The 18631-nt window shown below is 43.9% G+C and overlaps 1 protein-coding gene across 3 annotated transcripts in view; it reads right to left on the bottom strand.

Moving 5' to 3' along the window:
• Positions 1 to 18631, bottom strand: part of si:dkey-220k22.1 (multiple epidermal growth factor-like domains protein 9) — an 86123-nt gene that overhangs the window by 63337 nt on the left and 4155 nt on the right. For all 3 annotated transcript variants that reach the window (XM_020457252.2, XM_020457253.2, XM_031802803.1), the window contains one exon: positions 7635 to 7836. In XM_020457252.2, coding sequence (XP_020312841.1) covers positions 7635 to 7836 — 202 coding nt within the window. The remainder of the gene's footprint in view (positions 1 to 7634; positions 7837 to 18631) is intronic.

Genomic DNA, 18631 nt, shown 5'->3' with positions numbered 1-18631 from the left:
AACATGCACTGAGACAAACTAATGTGGGTCAGGGAAGCCTGCATGCTTGCCTAGCTGCCAGTCAGCCCGCCACATGAACCGCATACGTGGAGGAAAGGCCAATTGTGTGTGTGGGAGGGGGCTTTAAAGAGCTTGGCTGTGTGTCTGGTTGTGGTGTTCTCACAATCTGACCCACTGCTCAGAATGTGATACCCAGACTAAATATGTGCATGGGGTGCAAGACACTAAACACAATCTAGCTGTGCTTTAATGTAGGGGTCAACAACCACAGACATCCAATGGGGGATGAAACTTCTAACAAGAGTTTAATTGGCATTTTATTATTGAACAAAATATAAAAACACAACTTGTAACAATTTCAAAGACATTGCTGAGTTCGTTAGGCACTAATCTATAGATTCCACATGACTGGGCAGGGGCCTGGGAGGGCATAGACCCACCCACTTAGGAGCGAGGCCACCCTCTGGGTGCCAGGCCCAGTCAATCAGAATATTTATTACAGACAGAAATACTCCTCAGCACCCACCCCTTGACAATCCCGTAGGTGAAGACGCCGGATGTGGAGGTCCTGGGCTGGCGTGGTTACAAGTGGTCTGCGGTTGTAAAGCCGGTTGGACGGGCTGCCAAATTCTCTAAAACGACGTCGAAGGCAGCTTATGGTAGAGAAATTAACAAATTCTCTGGCAACAGCTCTGGTGGACATTCCTGCAGTCAGCATGCCAATTGCAAACTCCCTCAGGGATGTAAACAAATTTGTGCACAAAATTTGAGAAAAATAATATTTTTGGGAAACATAGGACCAACACTTTACATGTTGCATTTATATTTATATTTATATTCTTGTTCCGTGTACATCTTACATGAAAACATACTATGATGGTATTTGAGCTGAGGCCATTGTAAATGTACTGCAATACTGCCCACTGTGTTCAATGCAAAGCCATGTGCATTAACCGATTGTTCAATGACCTAATTCTGATTGACCCTGGTGGTGTTCGAACCCCACCCCCAATACACACACACTTTCACTCTCTCTCCCAATACAGAGACAGTGGGGTTTGGCTCACAGATGGTGGTCTACTGCAACCCCCTCCTCCTTCACCGTCCTTCCCACTTTCTTGCTTCCCTGGACAAATTTCCTCATCTGCTTGTCACATTAACACTTTACTGGGGAGGGGGATTGTCGGGGGGAGGGGGGGTTCCATCCACGCTGCAGTTGCTAAGCAACCTCTCACATTTCCATTATGTGTCACCACACCGCGGTAGGTATCTCTAATGAACAGAGAGGGCTTCCTGCTCTTAAGTCCCTCAGAGAGCACCAGCCACTGCATCCAACTAAATAACATCTTCCTCAAGAGTCATTATCATTATTTTTTTAATTTGTTTTGGGGGGTTTATAAAGTTAAAGGGGGATGTATTCCCTCCTGCGTTCTTGGCCCAGAGTATTAAAGTGGCTTTGACAGGGTAACCAACATCCCATTATCAAACTGTCAAAAGGTTACTTGATTTACAACCAGATAAAGATGGATTTGAATGATAGGAGATAATTGCGCATCTCATTCAGATAAATTGCTGCATGTGTGTGTGTGCTGGCGTGCACGTGTGTGCAGGCGTGTGCGTGTGTCTGCAGGTGTGCGCGTGTGTGAGAGCAAGAGAGGGAGTTTATACATGATTGTGTGAATATCTGTTTATATACAGTTGAAGTCAGAAGTTTACATACACTTTAGCCAAATACATTTAAACTCTGTTTTCACAATTCCTGACATTTAATCCTTGTAAAAATTCCCTCTCTTAGGTCAGTTAGGATCACCACTTTATTTGAAGAATGTGAAATGTCAGAATAATAGTAGAGAGAATAATTTATTTCAGCTTTTATTTCTTTCATCACATTCCCAGTGGGTCAGAATTTTACATGCACTTAATTGTTTAACTTGGGTCAAACATTTTGGGTAGCCTTCCACAAGCTTCCCACAATAAGTTGGGTGAATTTTGGCCCATTCCTCCTGACAGAGCTGGTGAAACTGAGTCAGGTATGTAGGCCTCCTTGCTCGCACACGCTTTCTGTTCTGCCCACAAATTTTCTATAGGATTGAGGTCAGGGTTTGTGATGGCCACTCCAATAACTTGACTTTGTTGTCCTTAAGCCATCTTGCCACAACTTTGGAAGTAGGCTTGGGGTCGTTGTCCATTTGGAAGACCCATTTGCGTCCAAGCTTTAACTTCCTGACTGATGTCTTGAGATGTTGCTTCAATATATCCACATAATTTTCCCCCCTCATGATGCCATCTAGTTTGTGAAGTGCACCAGTCCCTCCTGCAGCAAAACATCCCCACAACATGATGCTGCCACCACCGTGCTTCACAGTTGGGATGGTGTTCTTCGGCTTGAGAGTCTCGCAATTTTTCCTCCAAACATAACGATGGTCATTTTGGCCAAACAGTTCTATTTCTGTTTCATCAGACCAGAGGACATTTCTCCAAAAAGTACGTTCTTGTCCCCGTCTGCAGTTGAAAACCGTAGTCTGGCTTTTTTATTTGGAGCAGTGGCTTCTTCCTTGCTGAGCGGCCTTTCAGGTTATGTCGATATAGGACTTGTTTTACTGTGGATATAGATATGTGTGTACCTGTTTCCTCCAGCATCTTCACAAGGTCCTTTGCTGTTGTTCTGGGATTGATTTGCACTTTTCGCACCAAAGTAGTTGTCTCCTTCCTGAGCGGTATGACGGCTGCATGGTCACATGTTGTTTGCGTACTATCGTTTGCGTACTATCGTTTGTACAGATGAACGTGGTACCTTCAGGCATTTGGAAATTGCTCCCAAGGATGAAACAGACTTGTGGAGGTCTACAATTGTTTTTCTGAGGTCTTGACTGAATTCTTTTGATTTTCCCATGATGTCAAGCAAAGAGGCGGAAGTTAGTCCTTGAAATACATCCACAGGTACACCTCCAATTGACTCAAATGATGTCAATTAGCCTATCAGAAGCTTCTAAAGCAATGACATCATTTTCTGGAATTTCCAAGCTGTTTAAAGGCACAGTCAGCTTAGTGCATGTAAACTTCTGACCCACTGGAATTGTGATACAGTGAATTATAAGTGAAATAATCTGTCTGTAAACAATTGTTGGAAAAATTACTTGTGTCATGCACAAAGTAGATGTCCTATCAGACTTTCCAAAACTATAGTTGGTTAACAAGAAATTTGTGGAGTGGTTGAAAAACAAGTTTTAATGTCTCCGACCTAAGTGTATGTAAACTTCCGACTTCAACTGTAGGTTGATTAGCCTTTATGAATGTTGCAGCAGTTTTCAGGTCTTCCAATTCTATTGGCTCTGTCAAACCAAGGTCATACCCATTCCATGTCAATGAGCTCAGTACATCAGGAATCGGGCTTCCAAGCCCCCCTTTTCCCACTGCAGATAGATAGAGGAAGGGTTGCAGACAGTACACAGTATCCAGAAAGATGCCACGGCACTTTTTCATCCCTCCTACCCTATTGCCTGGTTGAAAAACAGAAATATCCGAGATACGGAGAATGCGGATGGAATTCAGACAAAACGGAATTCAGCAATATTTTTTTTAAATTATCGAACTTAATAGGGAACCAACTAAATATATTGAAAATGAAATAGTTTTCCCAGGTTTATCATAAGACATAACGTGTCAGTGATTCGTATTTCCTGTAACTTACTGAAGAGGCAACGAGAATTCCACCTGTATGTGTGGTGCACGGAGCAGCTACCAGTTCGTGTAGCCGTTATTGATGATGCTAATGAAAAATCTTCTGGTAGATGGAAAGGCTTTCCCAAAAACCTTCTCAATTAAAATGATAACTATAAAGTAGCCTATGCTTACCTGGCAGAAGGATATGATTATCAATCCAATGGATATTTGTTTTGCTAACTCTATCATCATATGTGCACTACAAAAACACCACTAACCAACAGCCTTTTGCTTGGTGCAGACTGGAATTAAAGGGTAACAAGACCCCAAATTCTAAATATTTTTTCAAAAGTGGTCCCCAGATGTGGTTTAAGCATTGTTGTGGACTTAGAAAAACAATTAAATTGGATGTTCCACTTTAAAAAGCATGATTTAGAGAGCAAAAAATATATACATAAAGAAAAAAAGGGGGGGGGGGGGGGGGGACAAACCTGGAAATAATAAAATGGAATTTGGGAAGAAATTTAAAAGCATTTTATAGGGCCCTATAAACCCCAACTACTATGGTTGTTGGCCAATCTGAAGTCCCTTGAGATGGTTCATCTTGAGGCTGGATGGAGAAGTTCTCAGTTGCAGTGAAAAAAGCCAGAACTGTAAAGAGGAACCATTTCAGGACAGCAGGAATATACTTCCCCATAAACACTATAGTAATTTTTGCAGACCCTCTTTTCCAGTTTACCTAGTACAACAAAAATATGTTGATAAGCCAATAGTCAAAAGCAACAGAGTACGAGTGTGTCAGGGAGGGATCCCCTGGGAAACCGAGACAGGGTATGGGGGTGGTCGACATTGAAAGGTCCCGAGAGTACAGTGAACACAGTCGCTCGCTGGGGGCATAACGATGGTGTTATGGGGCAGCTGATCGATGGATACAGATACAATACGATGCAGGCTCCTGTTTGAACTTTGTCTACATATTTTTCCATTCTATGTGTCACAAATGTTGAGCCTTGACTTTTGGGGTCTTGACTTGCACTGTACTTATATAACATACTGCTGACTGCCTTCCCACTTTGGCTGTCAATTTGTTGCCATTCACTGTTCAACTCTGTGGTATAGTGATGTTGCTTGGTATAGTGAGGTTCTGTGGTATGGTGAGGTTCTGTGGTATAGTAATGTTCTGTGGTATAGTGAGGTTCTGTGGTATGGTGATGTTGCTTGGTATAGTGAGGTTCTGTGGTATGGTGAGGTTCTGTGGTATAGTAATGTTCTGTGGTATAGTGAGGTTCTGTGGTATGGTGATGTTGCTTGGTATAGTGAGGTTCTGTGGTATGGTGAGGTTCTGTGGTATAGTAATGTTCTGTGGTATAGTAATGTTCTGTGGTATAGTAATGTTCTGTGGTATAGTAAGGTTCTGTGGTATAGTAATGTTCTGTGGTATAGTAATGTTCTGTGGTATAGTAAGGTTCTGTGGTATAGTGAGGTTCTGTGGTATAGTGAGGTCTCTGTGGTATAATGAGGTTCTGTGGTATAGTAATGTTCTGTGGTATAGTGAGGTTCTGTGGAGCTCAGCCACTCTCTGGTCTCATCGACATTCCTTTACCGTGCAGGCGGGTCAGCCAGGAATGTAGGAGAGTACCAATTTCAACAGTTTCCCAACTTTGTCCACCGCTGAGGAAAGCTGAGCATTTTACTTTTCACTTTGGCACAACAGCAAGGTTATGAAAACAGTTTACTTCTGAGTTGCTGTTGCTACACAGGGACTAGCTGTTTTCTTGGCGGGGAATGACTGAATCCTGAACTTTCCTGCCATCATTGAGTTTTCCAATCATGACTACAGTGGCATCTTCCAAAAGTGACAACCTATTCTTCACAGGCCTTGAGATAGAACCTGAGATTGCTTGGGCAGGGAAAAGGATATGCTACTGTTTGTGTGTGTGTGTGTTTCACCTGCACTGAGGGATTTTTTTGATCCTGCGGTTGCATTTGGGCAGGAATCCTAGAACATCCTCAGGAGATGAACTCACAATCTGTCCACAATCCAGAGACAAAATAGGCAGCACAAAAACGCTGACAGATGCACTGGCATTTATAAATATAACAGCGGGAGAAGGTCACTGAAAGCACAGCAGGGGGATTGATGTCTGCCGCTGATGGCCACTCTTTCCAAACAAACTCAATATTGCACTATTTTACTGATAGATCCGTAAAGATGCCTGTCAGTAAGTCATAGACCAGGGATTCAAGCTTTATTATAAACTGGGTGGTTCGAGCCCTGAACTGTGATTGGCTGACAGCCGTAGTATATCAGACCGTATAACAAGGATATGACAAAACATTTATTTTTACTGCTCTAAATTACGTTACGAACCAGTTTATAATAGTAATAAGGCACCTCTGGGGTTTGTGGTATATGGCCAATATACCACGTCTAAGGGCTGTTCTTAGGCACAGCCCTTAGACGTGTTATATTGGCCATATACCACATCTCCTCGCACCTTATTGATTAAGTCTTTCATGTCTACATTAACCAGGTCTTCATTTCATGCTACATTAACCTGGGTGAGAAGTGTCACATGACAATGCATCATACACGGTCCATCAGCAATGGGGGTAGTAAGGGACAAGAACTGAAGACGTATGAAACAGCTACTCTAAAGAGATAAACAAAAACATTGAAAGAGTCTATGGTCATGGGCTTGAACACCATCTGATATTATGCTATAGTATCAATGTATAGAATGCACACATCCATTGCATGCTCTCCCTCCGAAATACACACTTAAGCATGTACTGTATGTAGGAATGGTATGTCATCCCAACCCGACACACACACACCACAAAAGAACATGTTTGTAGGAGGGAATAAAGACTCAGGAAACTTGGTGGAATTGGTTATGATTGTAATAGTGATCCCTGGGATAATACTAAAGGGATGTGATTAAATTAATGTTAGAATCTCTGGCTACCGCACAATATAAGCAGTGAATGGAACTGGAACACCATTCATTCATCCGGACTGCTGATCTTCTCTTCACAGCCCCACTAGAATGGTGGGGTGTGTTACACTCTAATTACAGCTTCAGAGTCCTCAGTAGTTACGCTGTACACAGTTTCCCCAGTGTCAATACCAATCGGATAAACAACAACCCCTACAAGCATAGACTTTAAACAAAACTTTCTATAGGAGTCAGGGAAGTCAAACTGAAACTCCCAAAATCCCAACCATTGTGTCAGACTTAGAGAAATTACAGTTGTTATGAAAATTACACAGCCTTTCAGGTGAAAAATGACAGTTGAAACCAAGCAGAGGTCAATAGCCCCGGGGACACACAATTACTGCACGCTAAGGCACAACAACTTTGGACATTCTCGAGGGAGTATTTTCTCACACAAGTGAAGAGACAGAGACGGAACTCCCTGCCTCGTTGTGACTTTGCAGTGACATCATTGCGCTTATTTAACCTCTATTTTACCAGGGAATGTCTTGGGGTTGGTACCTCTTCCTTGGAGTTCATAAAGCACCAAATTAAAGAAAACAGACTGAAACAGGGAGGGACTACCTGGATACGTCCAATAAACACTCAAATCCGGTTTGCGATGCAAAAACGTTTTCAGATGTGTGCCCTAAAGAACACAACCCTGGGTTCAGGTGAGTGAGTCACCAGTCTAACAGGTAGAGCAGGAGCACATGAAAGACAATAGTACTGCAGACAATGTGATGTTAGATGACGCACCTTTTAGTTATCATACCTGTAAAAACATCTAAAGCGTTGTCCCATGAGACCAGACTGCTGGTCTGGTCCAACCGGGGAACTTTCACACGCTAACCTAACGTCTTACCCATAGATACCTCCACTACATTGGCAATAATTTGTAAACCATGAAGACACTGCTATGGAATACATTTTGCCATTTGTCTGGAATACCTGGTAAACACTGATAACGCACACATTAATGAAAAGTCTCACCTGTCGCAGAGGGGTCCAAGAGCACCGTAGGAGTCGCAGCTACAGGGGATGCAGCCGGTGGTGCCGTTGTTGAAGTGGGCCTCCTGGCAGTCAGCACACCGCAGTCCCATGTAGCCCAACAGACAGACACACTGCCCTGTGCTGCGGTCGCAGCGGTCTAGATCCAGAGATCCCTCGCTGCTACAGTTACACAGGAACTCAGCTGGGGACAGAACAGGTAGTGGGTTATTCAGATGAGGTTATTGTTGATATCACATAAAGGTGCTCTACTGTTTGTGCGACATTTATATTTTGCCCTCAACCCGACCAAAAGCTTTAAGACACTGCCGAAGTGGCTCAGTTGGTACGAGCGTGGCGCCAACAACACCAATGTCGTGGGTTCAATCCCAGCAGGGATCATTTGTAAAAATTGTCACATCACATGTAGGCTACGTGTTGTGTGTCACATACTTTACAAAGAAACTATGCAAACTTTCAATATCATAATCAGCTAATTCCCAGTATCTCTTATGAAGAATCCTAATTGAGAAGCCAAGATACATATCAAATTGAGGTTCATCTCATTAACAGCCTGTTTAAATATTTAAAAAGGCCTGTATTACAAAGATCTCCCTCAGAAGAGCCTGGTTGATCATTATCTCTGCACTAGAGCCGGATGACCTTGATGTGCTGGGTTGTGTCGAGCAGATATCATTTTTCACCCGCGCCGCAGAAGACAAGAGCATATTTCATTAGCCATGGGATCCGCGTGATGCTTAACAAGACTGACTTGCAGATGCCTGGACAGAGAAGATCAGAGGAAATTTGGTAGCGAGCTTTGAGACTTATTCTCCCCCTCACTCTACCCAATTACTTTCTGTATAAAACAAAATGTCATGGAAGCCTGGAAGATTCCAGAGGCTTTGCCTTTTTTTAGACTCAGTGGGGAAAATAGCAACTTCAGAGAACACAAACAAACGATGTCCTGGAAGAAGGTACTTTGGTGAGAGGATAGCCCTAGTATATATTTAACACTGCAGTACAGGGAAAGGAGACAATAACTGCTCAGTGAGGGAAGAAAAATACACTGGGAGAACAGTCGTGTGTCCTGGGAGACACTCACTCGCTCTGTGAGGGGACTATAGGTCTATTACCCATTGTGTTACAAGGTACATGGGTAAAACGTTGAGTTTGCTGCAATCTCTAATCAACTCTTTCATCCTCGGGTGTCTTTGTAAGGAAACTGAGTGCTACCGTTGTCTGCAAGTGTGTCGTTCTACTATCATTATGAATGTAATATAGTGAGTGATTCAGCGTGAAAATTGTATATGAAGTGATCCAGATTAAATCCAGGTGGAATGAGTGGAGTGATCATGGCATGTGGATAAGTCCATTGAAAAGACTGCTAACTGAAAATGACCACAGGCATCATATTTGCACATCACAAGTGGACATATCGGTGACACGTTACTTGAACCCACTGTCATCACACCAACACACTTACAAAAGTACCAACCCCTTTTAAATTGGATCAAATTCTGATTTTCTATGAAAACTGAGTTCTTAAATGGAACACATTGAAAGTAGTTTATAGACGACAACTTGCTGCTCTCTGCACATCAAAAACAGTCATCTTTTTCTTCTCCCTCTCTGGCGACATGATTTTTTAAAATGTTTTCTTTATTTAACTAGGAAAGTCAGTTAAGGAACAGTGGGTTAACTGCCTGTTCAGGAGCAGAATGACAGATTGGTACATTGTCAGCATGGGGATTTGAACTTGCAACCTTTCGGTTATTAGTCCAACGCCCTAACCACTAGGCTACCCTGCCGCATGATGAATGGTTAGCTGCACTCATTATTACATAATCAACTGAATGAATAGGAAGACACAAACAAAGAACGTCATGGACTGCAGTGACTGGGATGGCAGTTATTCTGCAATTGTTATACAATTACATCAGTCAGCAGCGAACATGGCCCGGCGACGCAGTGAGAAAAATAGAGATGCATCAGGCAGATATCTAGCACCAGCTAACAGCACCGTTCGGCTGGGGAAACAGGAGCCTCTATCAGAGGTGACCTTGTTGCCACAGAGAAGATTACACAATGTGAAAATCTACCAGTGTGCACCTTTTTCCTTCATTGCCTCGGACGGCTCAATCGTCCCGATGGTGGTAGATACAGGACCCTTGACTGACTGTACATAATCACTTTCTCCCCCTGTCAACGGCATGGCTTTATCAGGAGGACAATGATAAAGGATGGGTTTGGAGTTCTATACAAAATGCGAAAGGGGTATCCTGCTCTTTGTAGCAGAGTGTGATTATCATTATATAATGTCTTTCACTCTCCAAACAGCCACAACCGGGTGGGACTTATAAAGACATCCAAACAGGGGTATGAACTATTTCAGGGAACATAACTGAAAACCGTCAAATAAAAATTGAGGAACAGAAGCAGAACAGAAGTGATCTATACTGTTTCGGAACATAACAGTTATTTTAAAAGTAAAGGAACCAGTTAATAACGTTCTTTTACATTCCAGGTCTTTTTTTCCAATCCCACAAAGCGCCTATGCAAAGCCCTCATTTGTCATCCAGCAACATATTCCAGTGTCTGCCCTTCCTTACCAAGCGTAGTCTGCTGTAGCTACTGACGTTACAAACATGATTAAGAAATTAGGGAGAGATTTTTAATTAGAATGGATTCATTTTTTCAATGCTTGTTAAGGATACCATAGTTAACACGTTAGCTAGCTCTGGTCCAACGTTACCTAGCTCTGGTTCAACGTTAGCTAGCTCTGGTCCAACGTTAGCTAGCTCTGGTCCAACGTTAGCTAGCTCTGGTCCAACGTTAGCTAGCTCTGGTCCAACGTTAGCTAGCTCTGGTCCAACGTTAGCTAGCTCTGGTCCAACGTTAGCTAGCTCTGGTCCAACGTTAGCTAGCTCTGGTCCAACGTTAGCTCGCTCTGGTCCAACATTAGCTCACTCTGGTCCAACGTTAGCTAGCTCTGGTCCAACGTTAGCTAAGCCAACACTGAAGTTCAAAGACATTCACAGTTCCTCCATAGAAGCTGCTCCTCCGTAGGTATAATTATGTGGGCCTAATTCAGATATGCTTGTCATAACAAGGTCTGGTTAGGGTGAAAGTAGGAGTACAATGTCCAATGTGCTTGAGGCTCTGGCATTGGAGGATGTGGACATTACCACCCATTTTTACATTAAACATATCAAGTTCCCCATTCAGCAGTGTTCTTTAGATAGAGCATGGTATGTACATTAGTACATCCAGGGACAGTACAGCAGTCACTGAAGCAGTAGCCTGGCAGTTCAGGTGGTGGCCTGGGAACGTTCATGACGAGGCCTAGTGGCTTCCCAGTGTTACGTAAGAGAGTGACTGCATGAATAGGACAAAGGAGAAAGAGGTCAGAACTAACTGTACCTCCCACACTCCAAAGCCTGGTTCCTCTCAAAGTGTTCCCTTGTGCCCCCTGATCAAAAGAAACATTGGCTTTGTTGTGCAAAGTACTCTTTGACCAGTGGTTCTACATTCCAATAGAATTTGACAGGAGTTACGCAACAAGCCTGAGCAGTCAGAGAGTGTGAGACATGTCCCCGCTCTTGGCAGCAGAGCCGCTGACCCCCGGAGTTTGCTGTGCCACTGTCAGCTTGCATTGCCCGACACTTTCATGATCCCCCCTCACAGCTTACATCGCACGTGACCCTTACAGACAGAGCAGAGAATCTCCAATCCAGCTCAGTGTGGTTTAGGTCACTTTATTGTTCTTACTGTATTCGGGAATTTGTCTTGCATCTCGAGCTCTTGAACTCATAAGCTCGCAAGTCAAAAATATGTTGAGAATATGGATTAAATCATTGACATTATGCAAGAATGGAACTACTGTTATCACTTTTCACAGTAGACATGAAGATACACAAAGCCCACAGGCACTCAACACAGACATATCAGGGAGAACAAGGGAGACTGTATACTGCAGACACCCACAGCCCCACACAGAAAAAAATGTATCTGAGAAGCAAAACAGTCTTGTGCTGTACAAGACACTGCTGCTGTGTCCACCAACTTTCCAGCTGGGGAGCTTGAACGGCGCACTACACTTTCTCCTGACCTGCGAAGCTCATTAAGGGGGACCTGCCAGAGGGGCTGCCAGGAGATGCTTGAAGAGCAACGCTGCTGTCTTACACGCAGACCTCTGCTGAGGTCATCCCTGGCCAACTGGCCGCTCTAAGCTAATTTTACAGCCGGTAGAACCATTACATATTCCCACGGATTCACAGCGTCACAAAATTGGATAGCATTCTTCTCCGAGAGAACAAATCCTCTGGTTCAGCACAATTTCTGACCCTAAGAAGACACGCTTTCCGTTTGTCACCACACTGCTTGTTTAAGAGTAAAATACAGTAGATGAATATCCTAAAGGAGATCATTCTTCTCGCAGTAATAGCTTAAACAAACCGAGCACATAATGTCAAACAGAATATACAGCGTTCATAAACTGAAAAGGCCAGATGAACATAATGGTGGACAAGAAGACAGGCACAGTAGACAAATGGGTTTCTCTCAGCAGTTCAGTGTGTTTATGGCAAGAGGGCTGTCCAAGGGTCTACTCTACAGCCTGGCTGCAGGTCGAGGGAAGTCTGACCAAGCAACCAATGCTAGTGTAACGGGTGGTCAGGGTCAGCGACTACCATGGAGCCTTTTCAAGTAAGGCACATCGAATGGCTTCCCAACGTCTAGGTAGAGCGAGGGGAAACTTCATCTTACTGCATCTGTGCGACATCACGGCAGATTCAGCAATGGCACCGTGTTTATTTTTATTTAACCAGGTTGACTGAGAACACATTCTCATTTAAAGCAACAACCTGGGGAATAAGAGGCGGGGGGGGGGGCAATTGGGATTCTTGTTTTTGTTGTTATGGTGACAATTGACACTGCCTCTCTGTAGCCTCTATCTACCCCGTACATCTGAATGTGGCATATCTGTGGTGTGATAACAGCGACACGGTCAGATGCTTTTCATCTGGACAGGACGCCCTGAAGGCTTGGCTATCGATCAAATACAGCCCCATTACAGTAGCCCTCTAGTTACTGCCTATTGGGTCCCTGTGCATGGGAAAGGGAACAAATCAAAAACCAGGGAAAATAAATCCACCCGTAGCTGCAGTGGTAGTCCATCTACTGTAACACAAAAGCAACTCCAACCATATCTTGAATGAAACGTAGACACAATAAACAACATGAGAAGGTAATACAGTGTTCGCGGGAGTACTCTTTTTCGCCAAATGAAATCCACTCCTCACGCAACCAATAAAGCACAGTAAAACTTGTCATGAGAGTTACTCTAATATGAGCTTCCACGATTATTTAATGCAATCATCAAATAGTTTGCCTAGAACTAGAAGAACTTACACTGCTTCTAAACTCACCCTCAAGGCATCTCTGTTCTATCAGTAGACATTTGAAAAAGAAAACTGTCAAGATGGAAAAATGTATTACAAAATAATAAGCAGAATTTGACAGTGAGACGAGTTAAAAGACCACACAATCAGACAAAACTGATTCAATATTTCTGAACTAGGGGGAGACCACAGAGGGGCAACATGGGCTGACAGGCATCACTGTGACAAACATCTCCTGGATCTAGGAGTCTGCAATCCTTGCCATCACAAACCCATTAGCACAAAATAAATCAGTGCCAACCCACAATGTTCCATCAGGGCTTGGCAGGGTCTATGGGGAGCATTGGGGATGCTATCCAACCAGGTGCAGAGAAACCGGCCCCTTTCAGCTGCCCTGAGCTGTGCCGAAGCATGGGAAGAAAGGATAGGGATCTCTGAATGTGAAGCAGGGCACGTGCAATGTCACCCACGCTGTGACTTGCAATCTCACTCCACACATGAAGATCACAGGCATATTAGTTCATGTTCATGTCACTCCCACAGACCTGCAATGATATCCATTTTCAATCATCGATGACTTCCTCCCAATGTTACTTTATTAACACAAAACTACATAAAAACAAAGGTAGCCAGAAACATCCGACACATCTTTAGGCCAAAACACTCCAGACAGGATACATATACAGTTGTATATGGGATACAGATAGGATACATATACACACCGAGGTGACCAAGGTGGCATAGCAGTTCAGACGTCTTTTGTCCTCGTCTTGTCGTGTCCTGTATATATATATATTTACAACTTTTTCACATACATTTTATTTTTATTTTCCATCAACTCATCTTCAAAACACTCTCCTGCAACCCGCCTCACCAATGTATATTTATAAAAAAGTATTATTTACCTCAGATCTGTAATCCTCCAAGAAGCTAGCCAGAAACTCCAAGAAGCTAGCCTGAAACTAGCCAGAAGCTAATCCAGAAGCTAGTTCAGAAGCTAGTTAGCTCCTTTACTGGCAAATCGTTAGTATTCAGCTAACCACGGTTTGTGGTCATCAGCTATCCTTTAGCTCGAAAATCTATCGCCAGTTCTGTACGGCGCAGCGCGGCTCGGAACGGAACATACCGGACCAATTTTTCTCTCCATGTCCTTGGATTTCGACTGCTCTCTGGACATTCATACCCGGATCTCACAGCTAGCTAGCTGCTATCCGTGTGACTATCGGCCTTCGTCGATTCCGGAGCAAACATCAATTATTCCGGAGCTAGCAAGCTCCGTCAATCACTCCTGAGTTCCATCAATCACACCTGGGCTGCAGTCACCTATCCGGACCCGTTTTACTGCTTTCGCGGAGCCCCACCGGGCCTTCACAACTGGACTGCCGACGTTATCTACCCGAAGGAGTTATTCGGCTGGCTCCTCCGTCGCGACGTTACCTGAACGCCCATCTGCGGCCTGCTAACCGTTAGCTGTCTTACCGGCTGCTATCTGAATAGACAATCGGACAATTTTTTTTTATTATTATTATTTTTTTTTTTTTATTATTATTATTATGTTTTCTTCTTGGGCCTCTATAACTATATCTATTGTTTTTATTTTTGTTGTTGTTGTGTGATTTGGATTAATCCCCTCTACCACACGGAACCCCACTAATCTACTGACGGAACGCAAGAGGTAGCTAACAACAGACCTCCATCCTATGCTAGCTTGCTACCGATGCCCTGGCTAGCTGTCTAAATCACCAACCAACCTCTCCACTCACCGGACCCTTTTGGTCACTCGACTAAGCATGCCTCTCCTTAATGTCAATATGTCTTGTCCATTTCTGTTCTGGTTAGTGTTTATTGGCTTATTTCACTGTAGAGCCTCTAGTCCTGCTCACTATACCTTATCCAACCTATTAGTTCCACCACCCACACATGCAATGACATCTCCTGGTTTCAACGATGTTTCTAGAGACAATATCTCTCTCTTCATCACTCAATACCTAGGTTTACCTCCACTGTATTCACATCCTACCATACATTTGTCTGTACATTATACCTTGATGCTATTTTATCGCCCCCAGAAACCTCCTTTTACTCTATGTTCCAGACGTTCTAGACGACCAATTCTCATAGCTTTTAGCCGTACCCTTATTCTACTCCTCCTATGTTCCTCTGGCGATGTAGAGGTGAATCCAGGCCCTGCAGTGCCTAGCTCCACTCCTATTCCCCAGGCGCTCTCTTTTGACGACTTCTGTAACCGTAATAGCCTTGGTTTCATGCATGTTAACATTAGAAGCCTCCTCCCTAAGTTTGTTCTATTCACTGCTTTAGCACACTCTGCCAACCCGGATGTTCTAGCTGTGTCTGAATCCTGGCTTAGGAAGACCACCAAAAACTCAGACATTTTAATTCCAAACTACAACATTTTCAGACAAGATAGAACTGCCAAAGGGGGCGGTGTTGCAATCTACTGCAAAGATAGCCTGCAGAGTTCTGTCCTACTATCCAGGTCTGTACCCAAACAATTTGAACTTCTACTTTTAAAAATCCACCTCTCTAAAAACAAGTTTCTCACCGTTGCCGCCTGCTATAGACCACCCTCTGCCCCCAGCTGTGCTCTGGACACCATATGTGAACTGATTGCCCCCCATCTATCTTCAGAGTTCGTGCTGCTAGGCGACCTAAACTGGAACATGCTTAACACCCCAGCCATCCTACAATCTAAACTTGATGCCCTCAATCTCACACAAATTATCAATGAACCTACCAGGTACCTCCCCAAAACCTTAAACACGGGCACCCTCATAGATATCATCCTAACCAACTTCCCCTCTAAATACACCTCTGCTGTCTTCAACCAAGATCTCAGCGATCACTGCCTCATTGCCTGCATCCGTAATGGGTCAGCGGTCAAACGACCTCCACTCATCACTGTAAAACGCTCCCTGAAACACTTCTGCGAGCAGGCCTTTCTAATCGACCTGGCCGGGGTATCCTGGAAGGATATTGATCTCATCCCGTCAGTAGAGGATGCCTGGATATTTTTTTTAAATGCCTTCCTAACCATCCTAAATAAACATGCCCCATTCAAGAAATTTAGAACCAGGAACAGATATAGCCCTTGGTTCTCCCCAGACCTGACTGCCCTTAACCAACACAAAAACATCCTATGGCGTTCTGCATTAGCATCGAACAGCCCCCGTGATATGCAGCTGTTCAGGGAAGCTAGAAATCATTATACACAGGCAGTTAGAAAAGCCAAGGCTAGCTTTTTCAAGCAGAAATTTGCTTCCTGCAACACTAACTCAAAAAAGTTCTGGGACACTGTAAAGTCCATGGAGAATAAGAACACCTCCTCCCAGCTGCCCACTGCACTGAAGTTAGGAAACACTGTCACCACTGATAAATCCACCATAATTGAGAATTTCAATAAGCATTTTTCTACGGCTGGCCATGCTTTCCACCTGGCTACTCCTACCCCGGACAACAGCACTGCACCCCCAACAGCAACTCGCCCAAGCCTTCCCCATTTCTCCTTCTCCCAAATCCATTCAGCTGATGTTCTGAAAGAGCTGCAAAATCTGGACCCCTACAAATCAGCCGGGCTAGACAATCTGGACCCTTTCTTTCTAAAATTATCTGCCGAAATTGTTGCCACCCCTATTACTAGCCTGTTCAACCTCTCTTTCGTGTCGTCTGAGATTCCCAAAGATTGGAAAGCAGCTGCGGTCATCCCCCTCTTCAAAGGGGGGGACACTCTTGACCCAAACTGCTACAGACCTATATCTATCCTACCGTGCCTTTCTAAGGTCTTCGAAAGCCAAGTCAACAAACAGATTACCGACCATTTCGAATCTCACCATACCTTCTCTGCTATGCAATCTGGTTTCAGAGCTGGTCATGGGTGCACCTCAGCCACGCTCAAGGTCCTAAACGATATCTTAACCGCCATCGATAAGAAACATTACTGTGCAGCCGTATTCATTGATCTGGCCAAGGCTTTCGACTCTGTCAATCACCATATCCTCATGGGCAGACTCGACAGCCTTGGTTTCTCAAATGATTGCCTCGCCTGGTTCACCAACTACTTCTCTGATAGAGTTCAGTGTGTCAAATCGGAGGGTCTGCTGTCCGGACCTCTGGCAGTCTCTATGGGGGTGCCACAGGGTTCAATTCTTGGACCGACTCTCTTCTCTGTATACATCAATGAGGTCGCTCTTGCTGCTGGTGAGTCCCTGATCCACCTCTACGCAGACGACACCATTCTGTATACTTCCGGCCCTTCTCTGGACACTGTGTTAACAACCCTCCAGGCAAGCTTCAATGCCATACAACTCTCCTTCCGTGGCCTCCAATTGCTCTTGAATGCAAGTAAAACTAAATGCATGCTCTTCAACCGATCGCTGCCTGCACCTACCCGCCTGTCCAACATCACTACTCTGGACGGCTCTGACTTAGAATACGTGGACAACTACAAATACTTAGGTGTCTGGTTAGATTGTAAACTCTCCTTCCAGACCCATATCAAACATCTCCAATCCAAAGTTAAATCTAGAATTGGCTTCCTATTTCGCAACAAAGCATCCTTCACTCATGCTGCCAAACATACCCTTGTAAAACTGACCATCCTACCAATCCTCGACTTTGGCGATGTCATTTACAAAATAGCCTCCAATACCCTACTCAACAAATTGGATGCAGTCTATCACAGTGCAATCCGTTTTATCACCAAAGCCCCATATACTACCCACCATTGCGACCTGTACGCTCTCGTTGGCTGGCCCTCGCTTCATACTCGTCGCCAAACCCACTGGCTCCATGTCATCTACAAGACCCTGCTAGGTAAAGTCCCCCCTTATCTCAGCTCGCTGGTCACCATAGCATCTCCCACCTGTAGCACACGCTCCAGCAGGTATATCTCTCTAGTCACCCCCAAAACCAATTCTTTCTTTGGCCGCCTCTCCTTCCAGTTCTCTGCTGCCAATGACTGGAACGAACTACAAAAATCTCTGAAACTGGAAACACTTATCTCCCTCACTAGCTTTAAGCACCAACTGTCAGAGCAGCTCACAGATTACTGCACCTGTACATAGCCCACCTATAATTTAGCCCAAACAACTACCTCTTTCCCAACTGTATTTAATTTTAATTTATTTATTTATTTTGCTCCTTTGCACCCCATTATTTTTTTTATTTCTACTTTGCACATTCTTCCATTGCAAAACTACCATTCCAGTATTTTACTTGCTATATTGTATTTACTTTGCCATCTTGGCCTTTTTTGCCTTTACCTCCCTTCTCACCTCATTTGCTCACATTGTATATAGACTTGTTTATACTGCATTATTGACTGTATGTTTGTTTTTACTCCATGTGTAACTCTGTGTCGTTTTATCTGTCGAACTGCTTTGCTTTATCTTGGCCAGGTCGCAATTGTAAATGAGAACTTGTTCTCAACTTGCCTACCTGGTTAAATAAAGGTAAAATAAAATAAAATAAAATAAACAGTTGAAGTCGGAAGTTTACATACACCTTAGCCAAATACATTTAAACTCAGTTTTTCACAATTCCTGACGTTTATTCCTTGTAAAAATTCCCTGTCTTAGGTCA

This window comes from Oncorhynchus kisutch, linkage group LG23 (assembly GCF_002021735.2).
Source record: "Oncorhynchus kisutch isolate 150728-3 linkage group LG23, Okis_V2, whole genome shotgun sequence".
Classification (NCBI taxonomy): domain Eukaryota; kingdom Metazoa; phylum Chordata; class Actinopteri; order Salmoniformes; family Salmonidae; genus Oncorhynchus; species Oncorhynchus kisutch.
The sequence above is the reverse complement of the archived record's forward strand: the minus strand, read 5'-3'. Positions and strand labels throughout refer to the sequence as shown.